This window comes from Seriola aureovittata, chromosome 2, assembly GCF_021018895.1.
Source record: "Seriola aureovittata isolate HTS-2021-v1 ecotype China chromosome 2, ASM2101889v1, whole genome shotgun sequence".
Classification (NCBI taxonomy): Eukaryota; Metazoa; Chordata; class Actinopteri; order Carangiformes; family Carangidae; genus Seriola; species Seriola aureovittata.
Window position 1 is genome coordinate 17,031,076 of NC_079365.1, and position 24,762 is coordinate 17,055,837.

At 39.4% G+C, this 24,762-nt stretch overlaps 1 protein-coding gene across 10 annotated transcripts in view; it reads left to right on the plus strand.

The window, feature by feature from the left end:
- The window catches only part of cadpsb (Ca2+-dependent activator protein for secretion b), a 66,721-nt gene that overhangs the window by 8,235 nt on the left and 33,724 nt on the right, over positions 1–24,762 (plus strand). For all 10 annotated transcript variants that reach the window (XM_056392518.1, XM_056392527.1, XM_056392536.1 and 7 more), the window contains exons 2-6: positions 8,334–8,447; positions 10,537–10,869; positions 19,761–19,841; positions 20,129–20,362; positions 21,818–21,939. In XM_056392518.1, coding sequence (XP_056248493.1) covers positions 8,334–8,447; positions 10,537–10,869; positions 19,761–19,841; positions 20,129–20,362; positions 21,818–21,939 — 884 coding nt within the window. The remainder of the gene's footprint in view (positions 1–8,333; positions 8,448–10,536; positions 10,870–19,760; positions 19,842–20,128; positions 20,363–21,817; positions 21,940–24,762) is intronic.

Sequence of the window (24,762 nt, forward strand, 5' to 3'; positions counted from 1 at the left end):
GTTAGCAGGAGAGGATTTATGTCTTAGACTCTTGATGAGAGTAATGCACCAGCAACGGACAGAGACACCAACCCACAGTCAGCTTTATATCCTCCACAGTGTGAAGTAGCATTGCAGCACTGCAGTACTTTTTTATTTTGAACCAAAGCTGAATAACACAGTCACAAAAAGACACAGGACATGAATGTAAAATAAATAAATAAGAATTATTTAAAAAAAAAAAAAAAAAATATATATATATATATATATATATTTTCTCTCTTTTTCAGCAGAAAAAGATGGAGCACGACCTTAACCTTAATAGAGTGCCATTTAACAAAGAACAGTCGATGATCGGTCGAGCTTGCATATGAAAAAACTCAGCTGAAAATCATTTTGCCACACCCAGTACCTCAGAGGAAGAGCAGGACATAAATATCTTTCCTTTTAAATAAAACATAAATGCTTTGGATTACAATTTCATACGTACTAAACTGCTTCATACAAGGGCTGTAACTCACAATCTTCGTTTTGAATTATCTGGTTGTAAGATTTTTCAACTGCTTAATCGTTTAGTATATGAAATGTCAACAAATTGAAAAAGGCCCATCACAGGGTCTGAGAACTCAAAGAGTCCAAATATTCAATTTAACATTGTATAAAATGCAGAAAAGCATCAAAATAGCTGAGAACAGCTAATTTTGAAGATTGGTCACTAAAAACAACTGAAACAATTGATCAATTATTTATGAAATTATCTGTTTAATCTTTATTTTTATACGGACAAGAAGCCTATCATGGCCCGCCACATACCACAGTATTTATAACCTAAGCTAATTTGTAATGCCCGCCCCTAGATGGGCTCTTCACACAAACACACAAAATTCACCAACAAAATTCTTATAAATCAGCACACCACACAAACAGTCATGCAATACAATGACTATAAAACTCTACGACAAGCACCAAATCATTCAGGACTGCATTATTTATTTATTAAAATAGTTGCAAATTAAGTAAAATCAGACACAGAAAAATACCACAGAATGATTCTTAATATGTTAATGTCAAGTGCAATGGAATGGACAGGATTAATTTTATTGTTTTCGGACGAAATTTATGCAAATTGGCCCATTGATTTTATCCTCTCAATGCCGATAGCATTTATGTTATATTAGGTTAAGGGCTTATTTTCACCTCAGTCACTGAATGAGCATAATGAGGAACCAGCTGAGCTGTATAGCAGCTGCCAGTGAGTTGGTGGTGTGATAATGGAGGACTGTTACAAGAAGGGGCTTAGTCGGTTGTGAACACAGTGTTCTACTGTATATATCAGCAGTGCCACAGCTCCTGAATGTGACAACAGTGTGGAGACTGGTTATACAGAGCCAGAGCTTCCTGTTTTATCCCTGTTTGCCGTGTGTCAGGCTCTGTCTGCACAGTATACACCTGGCTGTTGACTAACCCAGCCAAGTGGTATTTATTCACACAATGCTGTGCATGTGTGTGTGTGTGTGTGTGTGTGTGTGTGTGTGTGTGTGTGTGTGTGTCTTCAGGACAAATCTACGAGAACATGGCTGGTTGGGGATAATAGCTTGCGCATCTGTCTTTGTATAATTGTAGTTTTGTGACCACAGTCACTACATGATGCTGGTGTGTTGTGTTTGATGAGGTCTGTTGCTGGTAGATTTTGTGCAGCTGTCATGCAGCACTTGCTCCCGTACTCCTGTTTGCTGTTTACTCAGATGTGGGCCGGTGGTGTCATCTGCAACATGAATAAAGTGTGCTTTGTCTAGTGAGGGGATTCAACCATACCGTGTTAGCTGAAAACCAACATCAGCATCGGAAAGAGCTCTTTCCTGAGCAAACAAATTTAAACACAATAAGAACATTAGGCTGCATTACATCCTTTTATCACTTTGTACATTTGATATCATGAATAAAGTTTATGCTCCACATCTTCATAAGGGAAAGCCAGAGTACATTTAACACGTCTGATGTCGAGTCTCTCCATTTTATATTACTTTGTGTGTTTTAGCAGCATTTTTAAATTTTGATATTGCCTCAGTCCTTCAACTAACGTATAATTTTGGTCTACTTTTTTTATGAGTCATTTACAAGTGTATTCACCACTGCTCACTGCTAAAAGCTGCACATCTAATTTGCAGCCATTTAATTTTGGAAAACACCTTAATTTAACTTCCCTTGTCAATGTTATGTAACTTCTAGAGGAGGCTAAAGTGTGAGTCAGCACAGCCGAGGCTTTACTGCGCTGAACTACGATACAGTGGCCTCAGTATATACTGCATTCAATTAACTAATTACTGCACTCATCGCAGCCCTGCAAGGACAGCTGTCGTATAGCTCACAAGCCACATTCATTTAACATTTCCAAGAGATAAGAATGATATTGATAAGCATAGCCATTATATATAGTCATTGTGTATTTTGTTTAATCTGCTGTTTTATTTATCTTTGTAAACACATGGTGGTATACAACAAATGCAGACTTCCTTACTATTCACACACATGGCGTCAGTATCATTATTATCATTAAAACAACGGCACAGTGTTTACAGAACACCTAATGTAACCATCCTCCATCACATTGTAGGCAATGATTGACCGCTGTAAACATTTCAAAAACCTTTTAAAATGAGTCATTTTCTCAATTTTGTTGTTAGCGTTCATTTACAGTGTGTTTCTCTCATTCTTTCTATTAAAAAGCTTTCAAATGTCATCTGTCCTGTTGTATATGACAGATTATAAATCAAAAAAAATGTACCAAATGCATAGACTTTCTTCTGCTCTTCAGAAAAAAATTGCAGCAAAATAGACAAAACACGTATTGACAAAGCAGTATGAAGAAATCTTTTTCGGTTCACTGAAGAATCACTAAGGGCAGCTTACTTTTTACAAGATATGTGCCTGAGGGGAGCTTAATGCTAAGAACCTGCGTTAGAGGCTCAGTGGGCTCAAGGATGCAGGACAGAGGCTATAAAACTGACAGACTTTTACTGCATGCAATAATATCTGTTTATCTCTAATATGTACTGTTCTTAAAATGGTATTACATGAAAAATGATGGCTTTAACTAATTATATGAACTATAAGGGACCGAAACGACAACAATATGTATATCTTTTTTTATAAATCCAGGTTTTAATGAAACATTATTGATCATTAAATATTTCACAGCAACTTCCGTATTGTGTCAGGCACATGGTCGAACTATAAAGTCTAATCCATAGTCATTTTGAACTGTAATGAATTTACTGTACATCAAGCACATGCAGTGTGCAGATCTCCTCTATTGATATGTGAAGGGTGATTAATGTCACTGCCTCCTTCATTGCAAGCCAATGAATCAAAGTGTAACACTGCAATCTTGATAAGAGCCACAGAGAGAGAATCAATACCAGCAAAGCAGGAAAGTATGTCTTGGGAGTCTGGCAATACTTATGAAAATGGAGGCATTTGTCCGTCATCCATCAAGTGGGTTACTAATCAACACAGTTCTCTAATCAGCAATGAAATAAAAGTATGCAGAACTGAAAGTCATAAATACTTAATACAGTTGAAGTGCGATTTGGTGAAGAGGTGGTAACATTTTACCTGGTTTACTGCTTTGTGTTGTGTTTCAGTGTCATCTCCCCATACGCGCACACACACACACACACACACACACACACACACACACACACACACACACACACACACACACACACACACACACACACACACACACACACACACTGCCAGTACTGCATCTCCTACATTTTATTCTAATATCTTCTATTAATTATATGTGATTTTAATGGAGGCCACTTTGTCCTTTGCTGCATGAATTACAGCAAGCGTTGCAACCAACAATTTTTTTCACTCTTGATTAATCTGCCAATTATCTTACAGATTAATCAATGAACTGTCAGAAGAAGATAGTGTTAAAGTACCATTATCTCCCAGATCCCAGCTTGATGATTTCAAATCACGTGCTCTATCCAACAAAAGCTGAAGCTGTTTAGTTTGATATTATAAAAACAAAGAAATCAACAGTCTCACATAGAGACTGGAAGCAGCGAATACTTGGAACTGTTTGAAATTTTATTGAAACGATTAACTGGTTATCAAAATAGTACTTTTCTGTCAATTGATTCATCACATAATAACTGTGATTACAGGTTGTCACTAACATACAATCAGACTGGTCAGAGCTCTAATCTGTCTGAAACAATTAGTCAATTAATTTATAGTCAGAAAATTATATAATATAAATATAAAATTATATTATAGTAACTATTTTGATGATTGACTTTTAAGACAAAGCACCACACAACTTCAAGTTTCAGCCTTTTCAGGTAGGGGAATTTGCTGCTCCTCTGTCATAGTGAACCAGCAATATTTGGATTCTTGATTTGACAAAATAAAACAATTATTTTGTTTAAAAACAATTTAAACAGTCGGTATACACCCGTGTTTGATTGTATTCAGAAAACTTACAGTATGTGTGACCTCAGGTCTAGACGCACAAGTGCTTGCTTTGCCCTAAAACATTAGTCAACTTATAGTTCAAGTCTGCTGTCAAAAGCCAAGCAGCCCTTCAACCGGAAACATCTCAGGCTTTATATTCTACCTTTGCATATTATTCATACTAATTTCTCAAGTTTTTGTTTTTCTTTCTTTCTTTTTGAGTTGATTGTTGCTCATCACTTGCCAACATTTCAGTCTAAGCATGTATGCACACTTTGTCCTTTTTTAATTAAAATATTTACTTTATACAAAACTGCTACTTAGAATTATTGCTATTTCAGAATTTAATAATAAATGTATTCTCCTGAGACAAGGGAAGGACAATCTAATTAATTAATGCAAGTCTCCACATTATATACTTTATCATTATGTACAGAGTATATTATATACATATGCATTATATAACTTTGAACTACTTCATCATGTACGTTATGAGAAAAGACAATCCAAAGCAAGTTTATTGCGTATGCCAAGCTAAAACTAATGCAATCTAACAGTCCTGTAATAGATCATCCTCCCACGAAGATTATAATGTTCACTTAGTCTTGAAACTGTTTCAGAGAGGCGTTGATTCAACGTAATGATCATTTTGGAGGCTGCAGTTTGTGGTGCCATTGAATTGATTTGCATTATACGGATAAGTATTTCTATTATTTTGTCCACCCTACTTATATCAGTGACGGTATGCTAAGTAGCAGAGATAAAGCATATAACGCAATACAGTTCGACAGCATGACAAACTAAATCCTCCAAAATGATCATATAGTTGAAGTAGCACCTTTCTGAAGCTTCAATTACAATAAAAACTGAACATTATAAGCTTCATGAAAGTGGGATTTACTGCAGGACTGTTGTAGTAGACTGCATTATTTGTGCATAATAATATGCCAACTGAGTATATTTATCCTCATCCTATCACTTTCAGAAATGGACATGCAACCAAGGACAAGTATCTTGACTTCAGCCCCTGAGTGTCCCCACAGACCAGACTGATTTGCATACTGGTGTTAATATTAACATTTCTTGCCTCAGGATGTTCCTTGAACACCGTGGTCTATTAAAACATAGCAGGGATGTTCCACACATTCTCTTTAATCTCTCATCTTGCTTTTGCCAAGAAGAATAAACCTGAAACCTTGAAGGAGAAGCACAAGTATTGATCTCTGATGTTGATATGCCGTTATGTGTTGTAAGTGAATCTTTTATGCTTGGACATCGAGAGGTGTATCATGCTGAGATTCACTCTACCACAAGAATCATAAATTGCCTGAAAAAGATGAAAATACTTTGTGATACTTTGAGTTTGTGTTTGTATTATTTTAGGTAGGTAGGTCATCTCATCCTGAGCCTCCTATGTGTGAGTGTATACTATATGTGTGTGTATATTATATGCAACTATTCTTTCTTATTAGATGAAACTTGGGCATTTTTACTTTGGCTCTAATCGAGAAATCTTACATTACATGACCCTCATTTTCTGAACATTACTGTTGCAGGGTTGCGATAATACGATGGACATGCAGATGGTGTTGAGATTGCCTCACAGGCACATGATATGTGGTACTTTTCCATCACACTCCTACACCAAAGTCTGTCACTTGCAGCATGAGGATGAACGCTCGCAGACACACACGTTACCAGCGGGTCCTTGTGCTCGTTTGATATGTACACCAGCTTGAACTGTAAGATTGAAGGCAGTTGTCAGAGGGAGATCGTCAGTCTATTGACTGTTGGGTTGCTGACTCTGTAACCATGTGTGAAATCAATCCAAGGACATGTAGACCTGAGTGAGGATCGAAAGTGAAACGAAGGGAGAGAAAACATCACATGTGCAACGCAATATATATCATGCTAACAAGCATACAGACGATGCTGACGAAGTTAACATGTTGATGGTATAATGTTCACAACGTTCACGATATTTGTTTTGCATTTTAGCATGCTAGCATTTGCTAATTACCACTAAACATATACCTCATGGTGACACAAGATGGAAGGTTGAATGAATGACAAAAACAAATCACGTGAAGGGGACATGAATGTTTGTATAAAATTTAATGGAGTGAGGATTTTTTTCACAAAAAATGCAAAATATCAACTCACTGGTGGCGCTTGAAGAACAGTTATATGATCACCAAAGTCTTTGGGATTCATTGTCTGGGACCCATGAATGTTTCTAAGATTTTTTTGGATATTTCTACAGATAAGTGAAAATTGTGACTAACTACTGGCACTACTGGTAACATGGTTGAAAAGGAGTATGATTTTGTACCTCTATTTTTTTGTCTTTTGTATTTAATTATGGCTGTCATGAATCATTTTGTCCCTGTTCACACAAAGTGTTATGTAAGGGAAGTTCAGTTGCAGCACTGGAATCTGACATGAGTGTGCTTTCACCTCTCATGTTTGGACAGGATATCAAAGTGCACCTGAGGCCTGGAAAGGGTCCAGTTGAGTGATATTACGGTGGCATCTCTTCTATTTGTGGATGATGTTGTCCTTTTGGCTTCATCGGACCATGACCTACAAAGTCCACTGGAGCGGTTTGCAGCTGAGTGTAATTTGGTCGGGTTGGTGGATTGCTCTGTTCAGGTTAGGGAGGGGGAGTATCCAAGTGGAAGATTTGAGGTACCTTGGGGTTTTTTTCACAAATGATGGTAAAAAGGATTGTAGGATTGACCAGCATTTAGCAGGCACCGGTTCCGTTAATGCAGGCTTTGTATCAGACTGTAAGTAGTAAAGACAGAGCTGAGGTGTATAGCAAAGCTTTCAGTTTAACCATCACAATGTCTGGGTAGCGACTGAAAGAAGGAGATTGTGGATACAGTCAGTTGAGATGATGTTCCTGGTATTACCCCACGTGATAGCATGAGGAGCTCAGAGATTTCAGAGGACCTTGTTATTGAGATGCTGCTCCTTGAGTGCAGCCAGTTGATGTGGTTTAGGCACTTGGTAAAAATTCCTCCTGGTCATCTACCTTCAGAGGTGCATGACTGTTTAAAGCCGGGCTCAGGCTACAGGTGTTTTTTGATGATGTATTCCCAATTCACCCCTCCTGACAGTCAGAAGAGAAATCTGGTGTGGGACCTTGGTTGGTATTGATGTTTGGCCCATATCATCTGGTAATGTGAGGGGTTTACAGATCCAGTTTTAAAACCTCCCGAACTGCTTGCAGACTCATTGGGGCCGCCTTTGATAATATCAGATAACTGATAGCTCAGATAGATAACTGAAATGAATAACAAATTAAGTTCTCACTGCAAATTACTACTAACATTACAGCAAGTAAGTTGTTGCACCACAGTCACCACACAATTTTGTTTACATCTGCCTCTCCATGAGATCACATGAGGTGGTGCATTGCTCCCTGATTGCTCCCTCTGGCACGTTATCCTTAATAATATCCCATGGTGTGTGATGCTCCATTATTTTCAAAATTTTGTAGTGTGTGCATATCTTAAATTAGAAAGAACGTTTGTGAAGTTTCTCTGTGCTGTGAACCTGATTTCAAAATTGGTTAGGATTATAAAACTCCTGTAGTCTGAGCCCATCTTAAAAGGGGATGCAAAGGTAGACATTTGGAAACACTGGAGGGATTACATCCCCCAGCTGGCCTCGCAGTACTTAGTGTTTCCCCAGGAGGAGCTGAAGGAAGTTTCTCAGGGAAAAGGATGTTTGGACTGCTCTGCTTACCCTGTGCCCAGAATAAGCCATTCAAAAATGGGTAGATATTACTACTGCTCAAACTAACGTGCTTCTTTTGACACATTTTTATATCATGGCTTTAACTCTGAGGTGCCCCCTGTTTGCTTTTGCTTCCACAGATTACCAAGCAGCAACTTCAGCAGACCAAGGATCGTTTCCAGGCTTTCCTCAATGGAGACACACAAATTGTGGCTGATGAAGCATTCATCAATGCTGTGCAGAGCTACTATGAGGTAGGAACTCGATATAACCATAGCAGCAAAAGTATAGTTAGAACCATTTTGTTGGGGGGACTTGATGCTTTAAAATTAGTCACTGAATGTGTTGTGCATGTACGTCATCCATATGTGTGCATTTCTGGCTTTTCAATCTATAAAAATGCAGCTGAAAATTCATAAACCATTAATATTGACAGCAATTTTGTGACATGTTATCCACAGTATACATTGTTGTATATGCATCATATTGTAGTCTGGACTGTAGCAGATTCAAAACAGGAAATGGCTGGCTTTCAGCCTAAAAAGTCCAAAAAGCACTAGACAGTCCTATTACTATTCAATGTCAAAATGCTTGTATTCAGTCGGCTGAGTGGTAAAATGGTGGCTGAAGCTTTTCACTGCGCAGATTATGAGTCAGACCATGTGGCTGACAGCCATCTTTTCCAACCTCACTATTCAATCTGCAGATGAAAAAGTCATTATCACCATGCATGCAGTACAAAAGGTGTAGCAGAAAGAGGGATATGTTAAAGGCCAAATTCATGATGGAAAAAACAAGCATAGTCATTATGAAAAACTAAAGTATGAAATAGGAACCATCAGGACCACATATACAGACTGCCACAGAAGTTAATTACAAGATGACCTGTATCAAGTTTATGATATTTAATGTTAATGTGAAGTATACTATGCTTAAGCCTGGGTTTTCAAAATTAACAGCAGAAAGCTTTAACACACTGTATGTTTCCAGTTTTGTATGATGTTCACTCACATACTGCAAAGAAAGGCTTGACTGAAAGTGAGTGTGGAACAAAAATCTCATCCGACCATCACCAGTCTCTGACCAAACTCTAGGCAAATGCTTTATCAAGGGAGGAGCAGTTTGTGAAGATGCACTTATGATACATGTAAATATGACACAGCCCTGATTCCCATTCTCTCTTATGAGTCCTGTCACTTTCTCCTCTCATCTATATGAAATGAAGGGGGCCCTTACACCTGACAATGAACCTATGTTTCTATTTAACAAAACCTATGATTGTGGCTGTTGAAACAATTATGTTTTAAAGTACTGTTTATAGATGCATTGTTGTAATGCTAATTATTATTGCACTTGCAAGAGGCCATGTATGATACCAGAATACTTAAACACCCTGGAAAATGTGCTGAATGATGATATAATCGGAAACACTTGAAATCAATATGGCTTACTTCTTGTTTTAAGAAATGTGTTTGCTAGATTTACGTAAGACACTGATAATTGTGGAATGACTAAAACCTTTTTTTTCTTTGCCACCACAACATAATGTGTAAGAGCAATATGAAAATGCTACATTAATGAGCACCTTGTCCGCAGTGTGTTAATCGCTCTAATTATATCTCAAAATATATGGTAAATTAATTAATGAAAAATATGCAAATTTTCTCATCAACTTAAAGTAGCATCTTTATTAAAACAGTGTACGCCACTGTCATTAGTGAAACTATTGATGATCATAGGTTGCTCTGTGTACTTCCCTAAATGCCGTGGTCTGAAACAAACCAACAGACCAACTTAAAATCTTATTACTTTCAGCTGCAAACCTTTGAACACGCAAACATACACCGAATGACAGGGAAGTACTGCAGTGTTTCAGTACAACAGTCATTGCTCTTTAGCCATAATAGACGCTAAGAACAAAATGTGACTGTCAGAGTGACAAAAACAGTCAGCTCTGATGGTTACTTCACTCGATGCTGTGACAATATAGCCTCGTCTGCCTCTGTCCCTGTCAGTCTGTCATTAGCAGGAGACAGAAAGTAGCCTTGGCAGTGTTGAGTCACAGCCTTACATACTGTATGTGCCTCAGATTGTTTTTATTCACCATCATCACAAAAACAGAATCTGTTGAAAGGTTTCCTTTTGCTGACAAAGGCAGATGGTTAGTTTGAGACTAAATATTACAGAAAAGCTTTTCACCACACCTACACATGTCAATGTACTAAAAATACGAGTCTGTTCAGAAGTCTTGATCTCATCATAACTCATCATTTAAAATAACAAGTGCTTCTTTTTTAGCTCTTAGATAACTGCAATTATTCCCATTGGTCTCTCACAATGTAGGTGTTCCTGAAGAGTGACCGTGTGGCTAAAATGGTCCAGAGTGGCGGCTTCTCGGCCAATGACTTCAGGGAAGTGTTCAAGAGGCACATCGAGAAGCGTGTACGCAGCCTGCCAGAGATTGACGGGCTGAGCAAGGAGACGGTGCTCAGCTCCTGGATGGCCAAGTTTGACACCATCTATCGTGGTGATGAGGATCCACGCAAGGCACAGCAACGCATGACTGCCAGCGCGGCCTCTGAGCTGATCCTCAGCAAGGACCAGCTGTATGAGATGTTCCAAAATATCCTTGGCATCAAAAAGTTTGAGCACCAGCTGCTTTACCAAGCCTGTCAGGTGAGTTTTTCCAGCCAACATGTGATACATCTCAGAGGGTTTATACACTTGGCCCAAATACTTGAGTGCTGGCCCACTAATGCTTCATTTTATCAACAGCCCAGTTAGGGTTGGGGTAGTGTTTTCACACATGCAATCTTTTCAAAGCATGGATGGATTTCCCAACAGTATACACTATCACTGACATTTGTGTCATAAATGCCATTTCCTATTTTCTACATATTTTCAAAATTAGATCCGTCCTTCAAATTTTTCGCATCACACTGTAACTTTCTGTTCTATACACCACAAAAGCCCCCGGCTTGTGCTGAAGATCATAAACTGTGGACCCTGGAGTTGGCCTGAAGTTGACCCCAGACCAACTTCTGAGGTTGACCTTTCAGTGGGTGCACTGATCAGTATGACCACTCATACTGGCCTTATTGAGTGGATGGGGTAATTGCCATGATATGTTCAATTAAATACAGTTTCCTTGACAATGTCATTAGAAAATTAATCAGTTACATTAATACAATCAGTCAAACCCTGGCCTCATGTATCGGAATCAGTATCATTTGGTTCAGCACATCCCTGCTGTTTTTCTGAACTCCTTCACATATAAGAACAAATTTCACACTTCACCAAAACCAAATTCTTGTGAAAAAATGCTGCTGCTGAGGAAAAATTCTCTATTATGGCTGAGTGCAAAAACTCTTACAGTCACCAGGTTATCAATCTAAATATGTGAAAATAATGAGTTAACCGTGAGGTTACAGTTCTAATTTAGTAGTTTATAATGCTTACTCTTTGATTCATTAGCATTAAACATGTAATTGTTATCTATGGAACTGAATGTACAGTATTTTAAAAGTATCTCCTCGAGATACATCTCATACAAGGCCAGCAATACTTATTTTGAAGGGGAGGTATATTGAAATTGCATGTGGATAATAGAAGACACCGACATGCTTATGTCAGACATAACTCTCTTTCCCTTGCTGTCTTCACGGCTTTACTGCTCTTTATGCAAACACAGAAAGCAGCACTAATATATTCTTTCTTCAGGAGCTTGATTAAAAGTCTTATCACGGCAGGATTTGGAGGACGCCTCTGACACATTTACATTTGCTCATCATTTAACGCATAAAAAACACACCTCTCCATTTCATTTAAATCAAGTGGACACACCTCTTGGTCAATGAGTTTAAAACGTTCAATTTCTTTGGAACAGGTGTCATCCTTCTTTCGACAATTTCTAATGTATAAATCTGTAGGATGGCATGAGGTGCTGTTAAACAAATTAGATGATTCAGAATTGTTCAAATGTCTCTGTTGGCAAAGATCAATAAGGGCTCTGTTCTGCGGAGTGTTCATTAGTTAATTCCACTAATGCTGAGGTGCAATACATCGCCATAGCCTCCAAATCCAGTGTGCATTATTCCTTCCAAGCCTTTGAAGATGCTTAACCTAGTTTTTTAATGTGCAAGCAGCAAAGCTGTTAGTTTAGGGTCAGAAATCTGGATGCAGAACATAATAGCATTTCCGTGAACAAAACCCACACTGAGCAATACAGAGCTGCTGAATAACATTGAACAATACACTATTATGAAGACATACATGCAGCAGAGATGTGCATATACAGTGTCATGCTGTGATTCAATATTAGTTTTTGACAATTATAGGTAGGCGTCAATGGCACATACTATACTTCCATTTTTCTCCTGCTGCTTTTCCAGCTGTGCTTGGAGTTGTCTCGCTCTTGTCAGTTGCTGTTGTAATGAATATATCAAACCATACTAATGGTGACTTTGAGCATCTCCTCAGTAAGCAACCAGTCGCCGTATATTGCCCTTTACTAAATGATAAAATCCTCACTAAAAAGGAGACATGGCAATCCAGTCGGCATGGCTCTAGGCTGCTGGGATTTGATGAAAGGTTTTCATGGACTGGCTGGGATTCAGAGGCCATCTTTTCTTTTTTTAGTTGTTATCATTGGGGATTTCCGCTTTTTGCAGTTACATCCAAACAGTAGAAAGGAAGCATTGGTCTATTTCTGTCTCATGCTGAAGTAAGAGCAGCCTCTGAAAATGACTAACAGACTGATTAGACTGGTACGGCCAGCGGCTGCACCAGCCAGACTCTGAGCATGCTCCGCTCCCTGATGGCTGCACAGTTATTTAGGTGTGGTGACAGCAAGCATGACTAAACAAATGAAAGAAAATGTGTTTGGTGTCTTCTCTGCAAAACCATAATTGGTTTAACTATATTAATAGAACTTTGTGTTGACTTTTCATGTTGCTTATTATATTTCCTACAATAAAACAGACTTTTGTTTTAGGATGTGGTGTGGCTCACAGTTTGTTTTAGTTTAAGTAAAAATGCCTTTGCTATGAGCACATTTATCTGAAAGTACAGGTACATGCTTGACAAAAACACACCCAGTTGCAACCATGTATTGGGGACAAAGTAGGCTATTACTTTACCACCAGCGGTGCATTAAAGAACGTTTGGCCACTAGTGGGCAGAAATGCAACAGTCACCGCCATGTCACCGGCTTGTTCGGGCTGTTAGCTAACTGCTAGCTACTTTCACATTCTGCAGACAAGAAGCAGCAACATTTGCCTTAATTCAGATTCGTGCCTACAGCGACAAGACAAATCTAAGTAATAGTGAGTCTTCTTTTAGCTCTTATATGGTCTCCGCCAACTCTGATACACTTCAGCACTTGGTACGTCACTGCGTGATTCGGTCAGACAACGACTTCCTACGTAAACCTGACGAACAAAATGCTGTGTGTTTTTTTTAGCACCTGTAATGAAGCAGCAGGTTACCGGATGTTTATTTGATTTTCAAAGTTGTTTGTAATCTGGCCAGAAGTACAAAATGTTTGGCCAGGGCAAAACCAACATTTTTATTTACAGTATATGGTTTAAACTCTTCTTCTTCGCTGGAAATATTTGACTTACTCAAACATTTGCGTTAACGCTGCATTCACGGGACGTTAGGAAAAAAAAAAAAAAAACACTGCTACTTGAATGTGAACGCCGTAAATTGTTGGCATCTTCAATTACAGCTCACAAAACTACAACATTTTGAGATATAATCTGCTGTTGGATAACAGGTAAAAATATAACATTTGTATTTTTTCACTGAGGTTTGCTGTTGGGAATGCTATGTAACCGAATAACCGAGGACGATGTACCAAGTGCTGAGCTCACAAATGTGGTTAGTTTTCTTAGCTGGTTTTCTGTTTACTGCTGCCCGCAGGAAGTTGATGAACCAGACACAAGACCAAAACAATGACCTTAAAAAGCGTCAAAGCTGTGCAGAACTGCAGATTTGGTGTCAGTGCCCTGTAATCTTTTCATTATGAGCCATTCTTTCACTTTATACAGTCATTTATCAGTGTTAACATAAAAAAGGGATACATTTGGGTTTTATAAGCTTTAGTGAAATTACCTGGTTAAAATGTAATATTTGCTTCCTGTGATATGAACATTTTTGGCTGTGTGTATCTGGGTGTAGGGCTTATTATTGAATAATTTGATAATTTGATATGATAATAATTTGATTTTTCCTGGATTCATTAATTATTTAGTGTAAAATTTATTAAAGATATTTTCAGAATCCATTATTTTCTATTGGATATAATACATATTAAGATTGTTTTTTTTCTAAATAACAGTCAAAAACATAATTTTATTAATTTCATTATGAGACATGCAGAAACAATTAGTTGAGTGATTAAATTTCCATTTATTGACTAATCAATTAATCGACAATCATTTCAGCTCCAGGAATGTTAACATCGCTTACAGTTTCTCACGTTGAAGTTTTAAATCATTGATATTTATTCACACCAATGGATTCACACAAACTAAAATTATTCCCCAATCTCAAGTGGCTGATTAAATTACCTAATGCTGGAAGTCAAAGTAAGGCACAGGCACATCAGAATGAGACTTTTCCCCCAAAGAGTCATCATGGCCTGTGGGCTTGCCAGACTGACAGACCATACTCAAATCAGCTTTTCCTCTTACAGGCTTTGAAGGAGGTCCCCCCACCCCCCATTCCTCTTTAATTTGTCTTGTCAGCAACTGTTAGTTGGGAAATGAGGCCTAAGCTCTTCCTGGTTTAGCCTGTAGCTGATATAATTGTGTAATGGAGCTTCTTCACTGCACACAGAATTGGGAGAGGATGAAAGCATTTGCTGTGCCTACCCAGCCACCTCTAAACTGAAAAATCAGTGGTGCTGAAATGCAGGGTGAAGGTTGACTGCACCCGCGTGGTTTGGAATCTGTGAAATGTTTATTATAAGGGAAAAAAAGTGCAAGTTTGTCCTTGATAAGGGATGTCATAACTCAACTATACTACAAAAAAGTTCCTGTGATACCATAAAATCACATTTTCTTTTGCCAATGACCAGGGATTATTTGAATTTGTCTCTTGTAATGTTACAAATCAACTTGTTTTAAAAATGTTTCTTTAATCCTGTAGTAACTGATTTTGGCTTTAGGTTAGCGTGGCAAATGTTCTAGCAAACAGATGCCTGTATATACAGACAGTGGCCAAGGAGCAGCATTAATATTTATTAGGAGTTGAATTTCAAGTGACTTGACGAACTTAAATCCAATATTCACTCTCTTTTTTATCTGTGTTTTGGTTTGTACCAGCTCCTGAGGGAAATATCTGGTTCTTTAGCTGGTAGACGCTCCACTGTGTTCAGCTGGTTGCTCACTTATAGACCTATGTTTGGTGCTGAACAGGTTGTTGCATGCTAGTGAGGGCGAACAAAAGGTTTGTGGCCATAAAACCAAAACTTTGAGCTGAAAGACACCAAAACGCTGTGTAGAGCTGAAGGGAACTGTGAAGTTAGGTGATGGTTTTCCCCTATGAGTGACCCTTTCGCATTACACAGTAATCTAATATAGATTAACTGATTTGCACAGCTTTAACTAAGATCAAAAGATGACATAAACCAAATCTCTGCTCTAGTCTGAAAAAAATAATTCTCTTGATTGTAAGTTCATCAAGATGTTAGAAGTTGAGGTGGAGATTTTTGTACAATGTAAACTCATGAGCAAATTCTCTAATTAGCATGCCTTGCATGTTGCTACACTCACAAAAGAGAAGCTTTTCCTCACACTGCGCACTTTTTTTTAACACAAACACACACATACAGTCACAAACAGCAAGTCTAAATATAGACCAGCTGCTTCGACTCCTCCAGGTCCCATCCAGCTCAGATGTAGCCCTGCCCGCCCCGTCTTTGTTCTCTACAAGAATCCGCCCCTGGCTGGGTGTGCTGTCTGCTGCTAATGTCCCAGCATCCACCTGGGAATCTGTCATCAGCTGGGCTGTTAACTACCAGCCTGCTTCTGCTCCGTCACCTTTAACCTGCTGTCAGCTTGGCTAACACTGAGGCAGTGTCACCTTTATTTAGCTGCAGTGCTCCTGTCAGCTTCAGTAACGCAGAGAGAAACTTACCTTTTAGCCAGTCTTATTTTATATGAGATGCCTGTCCACCTATATCGTGCCTGTGGGCCATTGACAACAGTGACCTTTCAGTAGTGGTAGGCCTGTTAAGATTGGGGTGCTGTGGGGCTCAGTAGGGGGTGGCTGTTAGTTCACACATACACTGACCTCCAGCTTTACTTCCTCCCACAACCAGGACGGTCTTTGCTTTTCACTCCTGTCAAGGCAGAGTTGGGAGTAATGGAAGAAACCGGCCCCATCCCCCTTCACATTACATGCTTCAGAGTCACTCCTATCATGTTAGCCATTTTGCAGACGAGCTGCAATCTGCACATAGTCACAATGAGCAGTATTAGCAGCTGCTGCCGCTGCAGTGTTAAATTGCAGTTCTGAAGTGTTGCTTAGGATTTTGCAGTTTTGAGAATTTGCCTGGACACATGGATTTATGTCTATTGTGTTTTTTTTGTATATAGATGAGACCTTAGAAGTGCAGTGTCAAACACTGACAGGTCAAGCTGCTGGATTTTCCAGGCATGGCACTGACAGTTCTTTTGGGATTGCTGGCACCGCAGTCCAATATTGCCCAGAGCTCTGAGTGTTTTGACACACAGCACGGGATCGGCAGCAGCAGGGGAGAAGCAGCCGTTCGCGCACAGCTCAGGCAGAAAGGCAATCAGTATCAGCCACAATTATGGATGTGGATGAGTCTAGTTTTCTGCTTTCGGACATGGCAATGGAAAAAAAAAAAGAAAAGAAAGAAAACTCCTGCTTGTGAGACTTCCCACCACAGGATGCCCACCACTGCTAAAGTGTCACTGCGTGGCAGCACAGCACTGAGTACTACTGTGCTGCATTTCTGCTGCAGCTGGTGGCAAAGTCTGATTATGTGCTCTACTAAACAGGAACTCTGGGTTATGTAGCAGGGTGGCTGTTCAGTGGCCGGCACTGGTAACACACTAGACTTGACAGTTCACACTAACTGTCCTCAATTTAGGAAGCCATCTGGTCGATATCATTTCATAATGTGCACATCAGTAAACGATTACAGAAATTGGCGATGCCGGAAGAATCCATATCAGAAAAAAGATCTGGATTTAAGACAACAACGATTTTAACGATAAAAAACGATTCCCTAATGCTTCTATGACCAAGAGGTTCATTATTCCTATGAGACTTAAAACAGTAGTCTTTACTGTTTTTAAGTTCATCAATGTGCAGATTATTCTCTTCCCTGCTTCATGTCCTCTCTGCTACTTGATCTCAGGCCAAGCTGAGCAGCGCCTCTAAGTTTTGCCCCCACTCCCCTACTGTTGATGGCTGCGCCGTGACTTCTGTTCATTCTCTCCTAAAAAGGAAAGGCTGTGAATCAATATGATAAAGCCTGAAAAACAAGACCCGTTAATGTAATAGGAGTGGGCGAAATACCACGAGGCACAGAGAGGTCAGCTCCGGTACGCGTCACAGCAGCAGGAGACCAGAGGAGTTTAATGCACTGTATCACAGACAGAATCAGGTGCTCCGTTGGAGAGACTATGCAGCGATGTAGAAAGTGCTCTCTTGTTAGTGATAAAATAAAAATTAAAACAAGTCTTCCCAGGCACATCATGCTTTGTCTGTCCTGATGAAGACTATTTTGACCTAATTAGGGTTCTATCTCAGGCTGTGTCCAGGTTCCTAATATGTACAGTCAGTCATCACTGATACTAAATATACAAAACAACAATACCATCGTTGAAAAAATTATTTTACAAAGTGCAAATAATGAAATTTACAAAAGAAATATAAATGATTTGCTGCTACTTTGTATAAAAATGATTTACCCACTAATGGGCAAAAAAAGAAAGCCTGTATTTTGTCTCATTGAAACTCACATTGGTCTTTATCTCACTTTGTCTGCATTCTCAAAGTTAGAGTAGTACAAACTGTGCTAGTATATGTTTCAGTTCAGATGTACTCCTTTTACAAACTGACAAATTTTATTCCAAATATTCACACACACACACACACACACACACACACACACACACACACACACACAAACTGAAATATGTGCTCCACAAAAACTACAGCATCATATTTTACCCTGGTTTTGAAGATATGTGTAAACCTCAAGGATTTTGCAATATAACAACACCAGGGTGAGGCGAGGTTGACTAAATTTTTCACTAAGAACTCATACAACACAGAAAGGTTTGCGACTCCCCAGGTACAACTGTGCTGCAGCTACGTCTCAATTAGTCCCACGTCCTCATAGAGGAAAAGGTGTTGACTGATGAGTCACGGCATCACATTTGACAAGAATTAGGCGTTTTGGCTGAGAGAATAACTGTGCAGCATACAGATGCAGAGAGCAAGAAAGAGACATCAGCCCTCTCTTCTATTTCCTCGTGTCAGCTAATATAAAACTCTCATTCATTATTGATGTGAGAGAGCCATGAATTTCTCATGGCTTTTCATTACTCCAGGGCAAAAACTGGGCTAACAGATGTCAGGCATCTTTGCCCGGAGCTGATATTGTCCACTGCAAAACTATTTGGAATAGTTCATTCAAGTCTAAGCTTTTCTTTATCACTTTGGATGCATTTCATCGTCTTAATTACAGATGTGATCCCTATTTTTTACTGCCTCTCTCTCAGCCTGACCATTTCAGAGAGCTGAATTTTTCATTCTGCTGATTGAAATCAACAAGAAAAAGGAAAAAATATCCAAACACTCAACACTTCCAGAAAGACCTACTCCACAAACAGTGGTCCATTCATGGTCTCTATGGTGATGGCAGCATGGTTCCTGTGAGGCAGTGATGGATTTCTTTTGATTTTGATCTATTCATGTGTGCTGCCTCACCATGCTGCTATGATTGCAGCCAGTTAGAACAAACTGGAGCTCTAATTAGCCTTTTTATGCCCTGATATACCAGTCATCATCATTACCAGTCTGCTCGAGCACCTTTCGGACTGCATTGCTTTTGTCACCAAAATGTTTTGCTTATGTCCTTGAGGTTTAAGCTTGCAGTCTTCACTGCATTAGCAGATGCATTTCTACGCTTCTTTGCATGTTACCGCCACCAACACTTGATCGGCTGAATAGTGTGAAACCAGTGTCAGGGCAAACATTGGGTCACCTTCATCTGTCACGTATGTATGTCGTTGTCTAAGATACAGACAAAACTGGAACCCGATCTTAAAAACATTGCTCGATAATGCCTCTTGTGGTCAGTAACCTCATTATTTTTCATGCACGAAATGTTTGCCCATCCATAACTCACTGTTTCAACATTTTGCCACTGTAGCAGAGATCTGAGACTCTCTTGTTTGGATTTCTCATCTTTCATGGTGAGATAAATGAAGCTGGGAGATGGAGGTGACCTTTGACACTGGCCTCTGGTTGTATTAAAGCACTGTGACCTCACTGACCTTCTCCTCTCTGTTTATCAATAGCTGGACAACTTGGATGAGCAGGCCGCGCAGATCAGAAGAGAGCTGGATGGTCGTCTTCAGATGGCAGACCAGATTGCCAGGGTGAGTCGGACTCTGCGGGGGGACTCCGATTGTTATTAATATGCTTTGTTACATATTTAATATGTCGTTAATATGGTGTAACATCATGGTGTGCGCATCATGGTGTGCGCTGCCAGCCACAAAGGAAAGCATGGGAGTATTTCATAGAATATATATTTATATAATATTTATCCATATTATATTAATCCATAATCTGAAGAAGTCTGTGCTCATGCTGCTTTTGAGATTTTGTTCCTTTTCATGAAGGCTATGGTTTTATGCTGAGTCGTTTCTGCTTTTGTCAACAGGGTGGTAAGTTCCCCAAATTTGTGTCTAAAGAGATGGAGGCCATGTACATCGAGGAGCTCAAGTCTTCAGTGAATCAGCTGATGGCCAATCTGGAGAGCATGCCCGTGTCGAAGGGTGGAGAGTTTAAGCTCCAGAAGCTGAAACGTGGACACAATACCTCCATCATCGACATGGGCCAGGAGGACGAGAACACACTGTCCAAGTCCGATGTGGTTCTGTCCTTCACTTTGGAGGTACCCTGCATGAGTGGATAGATTGTATACAGTAATTGGGTGTGTGCAGTAACTACATTGCATTACAAAGTTTAAAGCATTCTGACATATTTCTCAGGATTTCTAACTTTATCCAAATGGAGCAAACATTATCCTATTAGACTATCTAAACTCATACATCAGAGCTGTCATCGACTACTTGTCTGCTCCAGACTATGTATAGAAACAGATAGCAGACCTGTTCAGGGGGTTGAACAGACGGTATGTGAAGAACAGGCTGACACACACACACACGAGCACACACACGCACGCACACACACGCGCACACACACACACACACACACACACACACACACACACACACAAATCCATTTACCTGCTCTTTAACAGGGAACGTGAGTCATCCTGTTATCAGCTTGTCTGAGATGAGCTATCACCACAGAACAGGGAGAAATCACACCTCATTCCTTATGATGTGCTGCTATTTCAGAATCAGGAAGTACATAATGTACAAAGAATGTGACACCGTTCTTCTGCTCCTTAACACGCAAGTCGTGCACACAAGTACGGATTTTGAACGCTGAAATTATTTGCAGAATAGTTGTAATTTGTGTGAGGTGCCAATTCCGCTGAGTTTTGGTGAAGCCTAATTTTCAAGTCTGTTTAGTTTCCAACTGATTGGCCGCAGCAGCTACCAGAAATCCCTCGGCAGCAGACCAGGAAACCTTTAGAGAATATAGTTGGAATCAGCTGTATGTTAGAATAAGTCATTCACCATTTATCATTTTTTATTAGTTTCATGATGTTGATGCATGATGATGCCATACACACAAACCTAACAATTGTGGATGTTTTGAATCTCCTTTAACTCATCCACTCAATAGTCCTTCATTTACATGAAATTTCACTATCGTAATGTTTTTATTTACAGGTGCAAATATAGAATGGATCTGTAGGACGGCTGGACTGATAATATATTAACAGCGACAGTCAAATTAAATACATTGGCACCATGAAGACAACAGTAGATCTGGTGCATGCTCTCATTGAAAGTGGATGCATTGTCCTGACAGCACATATTTCTGTCTTTGGTTGTCCTGCTAGGAATTTACAGTCACAATATAACAGCTACCCCTGCCAGTGTTTGTACTGTATTCACTGTGTGATTAAAGACTGCATATAAGATTTGATGTGGTAGATTATGTCTACAAGCAGCTTTGATGATAGAGAGTTCAGGTCCATAGGAATGATGACTGCAAATTTCATGGGCTGTTCTATTAGAAATGTTTGTAATATGACGGCACCAGCGACAAGTGTAAATAGCGACTGAGGCTGGGATAGTATGTTTCAAATTTCTATCAAGCAGGAAGGATTTACCGCCTGCACACCTGCTGTCAACTTTTTCCTCTATGACCTCTTTCGAGAGATGAATCACTCCTCCTCTACAACCTTCACTGAGGTGTCTGTGCTTCCCAGGTGGTGATTATGGAAGTGCAGGGGCTGAAGTCTCTGGCTCCGAACAGGATTGTCTACTGCACCATGGAGGTGGAGGGAGGCGAGAAACTCCAAACCGACCAAGCAGAAGCATCCAAGCCAACGTAAGGGCCTAAGAATGCATGTGTACACACTCATGCACACTTATTTTCCATGTTTTTGTATGATTGAAAGCTATTTTCCACACTGCATTGTTAGTAGAATTGATAATCTACCATGCTTTAAAGTTAACCTAGCTTCCAAGACTGATGGAAAAACCAACAAACCAAAACTAGTGATCCTTACTTTGAACACAATACACATGCATGTGACATGACTTTATTCCTGTTGTTTGGATGAATAGGATATTATTAACTCTGTTTTACAATCACCTACATTCAGTTTAGTATCTGATACCAGGTAGGAAATATTCAGACAAGTTTGAAGTGAATACAAACTGGTTTGGTTTCAGGGTAATTCTTTTGTAATGCAGAAGAGCAACATACACAGATGTTTTGGCTGATGTCTTCCCTGTGTACAGACATGGCATATTTGACTTTCAGTGTATCAGAACATATTTTATATATTTCCTTACATAATGCATAATGTTTTGTATTCACAGTCATTCCACTACTGGCAGTAACAGTCAGGCACTAGGCATTTTTAATCATTTATTTTATCCAAAGGGTTATTTCAATAATTTTAATTATCTTTCCAATAACTTAACTCTGTTATTTTTAAGCCTGTGCAGCTAAGATTCTGCCCCATTCCTTTATTGATCTTGGTGCCTCCTGTGATTTGTAAAATTTGCTCACAAGAAAATACTCTTGAAACTTATTTCAAGCCTACGCTGCCAAATTCTTCTGCTTCTCAGTGGGTTCTTGGCTGTAGAAAGACATTTCCAGCGCTTCTGCTGGTGTTTTCTGATTTGTCATTCCCTCTCCAAGGCACTTTGCATGTGAGACACTGTGTTTAAAAAGAAATGGGACTGTGCAGTTGAGCAAAACTTCAATTTGCTTCTTTGAACTCTATCAATTGTTTGGCCCACAGCAGCAGATTCTGCTCTTATAGTCGCACAAATTATACCTGTTCCTGAATTGCCTTCTAAAGAAATATAAGTTTAATAAGAACTTGGGGGTGTGGTGAGTCTTAACAGCAAATCCCTGACCCTGTGGGAAAACAAAACCCCTGACTGTCTGTACTTTGTTAAAGCTGCTTGAGTCATTCATGATTCACAGCTTGGAGATTTCTGACTCAGCCGATCAAGGTGTGGAGATTCAGTGTAATCCAGAGTATATTAATATAAAATGGCGTGGTTCTTTATATTACTTCCTTCCTTTGCACGTCCCAACAGTTTGCATGTATCCTAAAATACTTTGTTACCTCTTTTCTCGTTATGCCAGTTCATTAGACCCCATTTATAACAATGATGGTGTCCCATTGAAGGAAAATATATCTTCTACCAAACACATCTACCTTTTTTCAGTGTTGCACAGCACAACATACAAGAGAAAATGTCCATGAAACATTCATGCAAATTTGAGCTATTTTAAGGCCCAGATGTCTTCCTCTGATGTCCCTAATTCAAGAGCCATTTTATGAAGAAGAGAGTGTGAGAGAGATGGAAGGACATGAATGAGAGAAGGGATTAGAGGGGAGAACAAGGCGAGGGTAGTGTGTGTGTGTGTGGGGGTGGGGGTGGGTGGGTACTTACACACAGATAGAACACATAAATACTCATGAGATACATGTATTAATGTACATACTACTGCAGGTTATTTGCATACAGTAATTGCTTGTATTTGGTAACTGTGCTCAGACTGATATTTAGCTAACTACTGTATATTTGCACTTTGCTCTGATGAATTGATTAAATGGTTGATATAGTTAATGTTTCCCTGAGAATGATAATTTTGTTATTGTCTAGCAATTCTGCTGCACACAGGGGCTTTCATATATTTTGGAGAAAGAGCCGTCAGAGCACAACACTGTCACATCCATTAACAGACCTTAGATTGATCCACAAGGTCACCTTCATGCCAGTACAATGCTTCCATCTGACATCAACACAACACACCACCAGCTCCTCACCGTCAGCAGCTTCTCTGCTCTGCACACGTCGGAACTGCGGCATCTTTATGTACATTAAGTTGCAATTAATTATGAATGTTAGAAGTTGTTACAAGAAAAACAGCTTTCCAAGGGGGAAAATTGACACCATGTCCTCCTTACATCACTGCAGAGAGAGAATTCAGGCATTTCTATTATATTCCTAAAGCAGCACATGGCAGCATGACATGTTGGCAGCCGCAGATAGCAGCGAGATGTAACAAAAGCGCATATATGTTGTGTAACATGATTACAGTAAACTGCATTCGCCCTGTGTTTTTTTTGCTTCTTTCAGTCCTTTGGGCTTGTGAAGGCGTAGCTGGCTTATGAGCTTTAGTCATTATTAGTGATTTGCACTAAAAGGATCGACTTACATTTTTTCCACGTCTGTCTTAAAGCAATATTCACATGCCCATATGTGTAAAGCACTGTTGGTCACTTTAATCATTCCTCCTGTCCATACTAGCCACAAAGAGGCCCATTTTTCTAAAGGTATAGTAAGAACTTTTGGGAAATACACTTATTTACTCTCTTGCCAGGACTTTGATGATGAATACCATGTCGGTAAGATAAATACATAGCATTCAGAAAGTGTTCACACCTCTTCAATTTTTTCACATTTTATTATGTTGCAGCCTTATGGTAGAATTAGAAAAACATTTTACATTTTACCCCATAATGACAAAGTGACAACAGAATTTTAGAAATGTTTCAGCGATTACAGCCTCAAGTCTCCCGAGGTGTGACGTGACAAGCTTTGCACATCTGGATTTGGCGATTTTCTGACGTGCTTCTCTGCAGATCCTCTCAAGCTCTGTCAGGTTGGATGAGGACCGTCG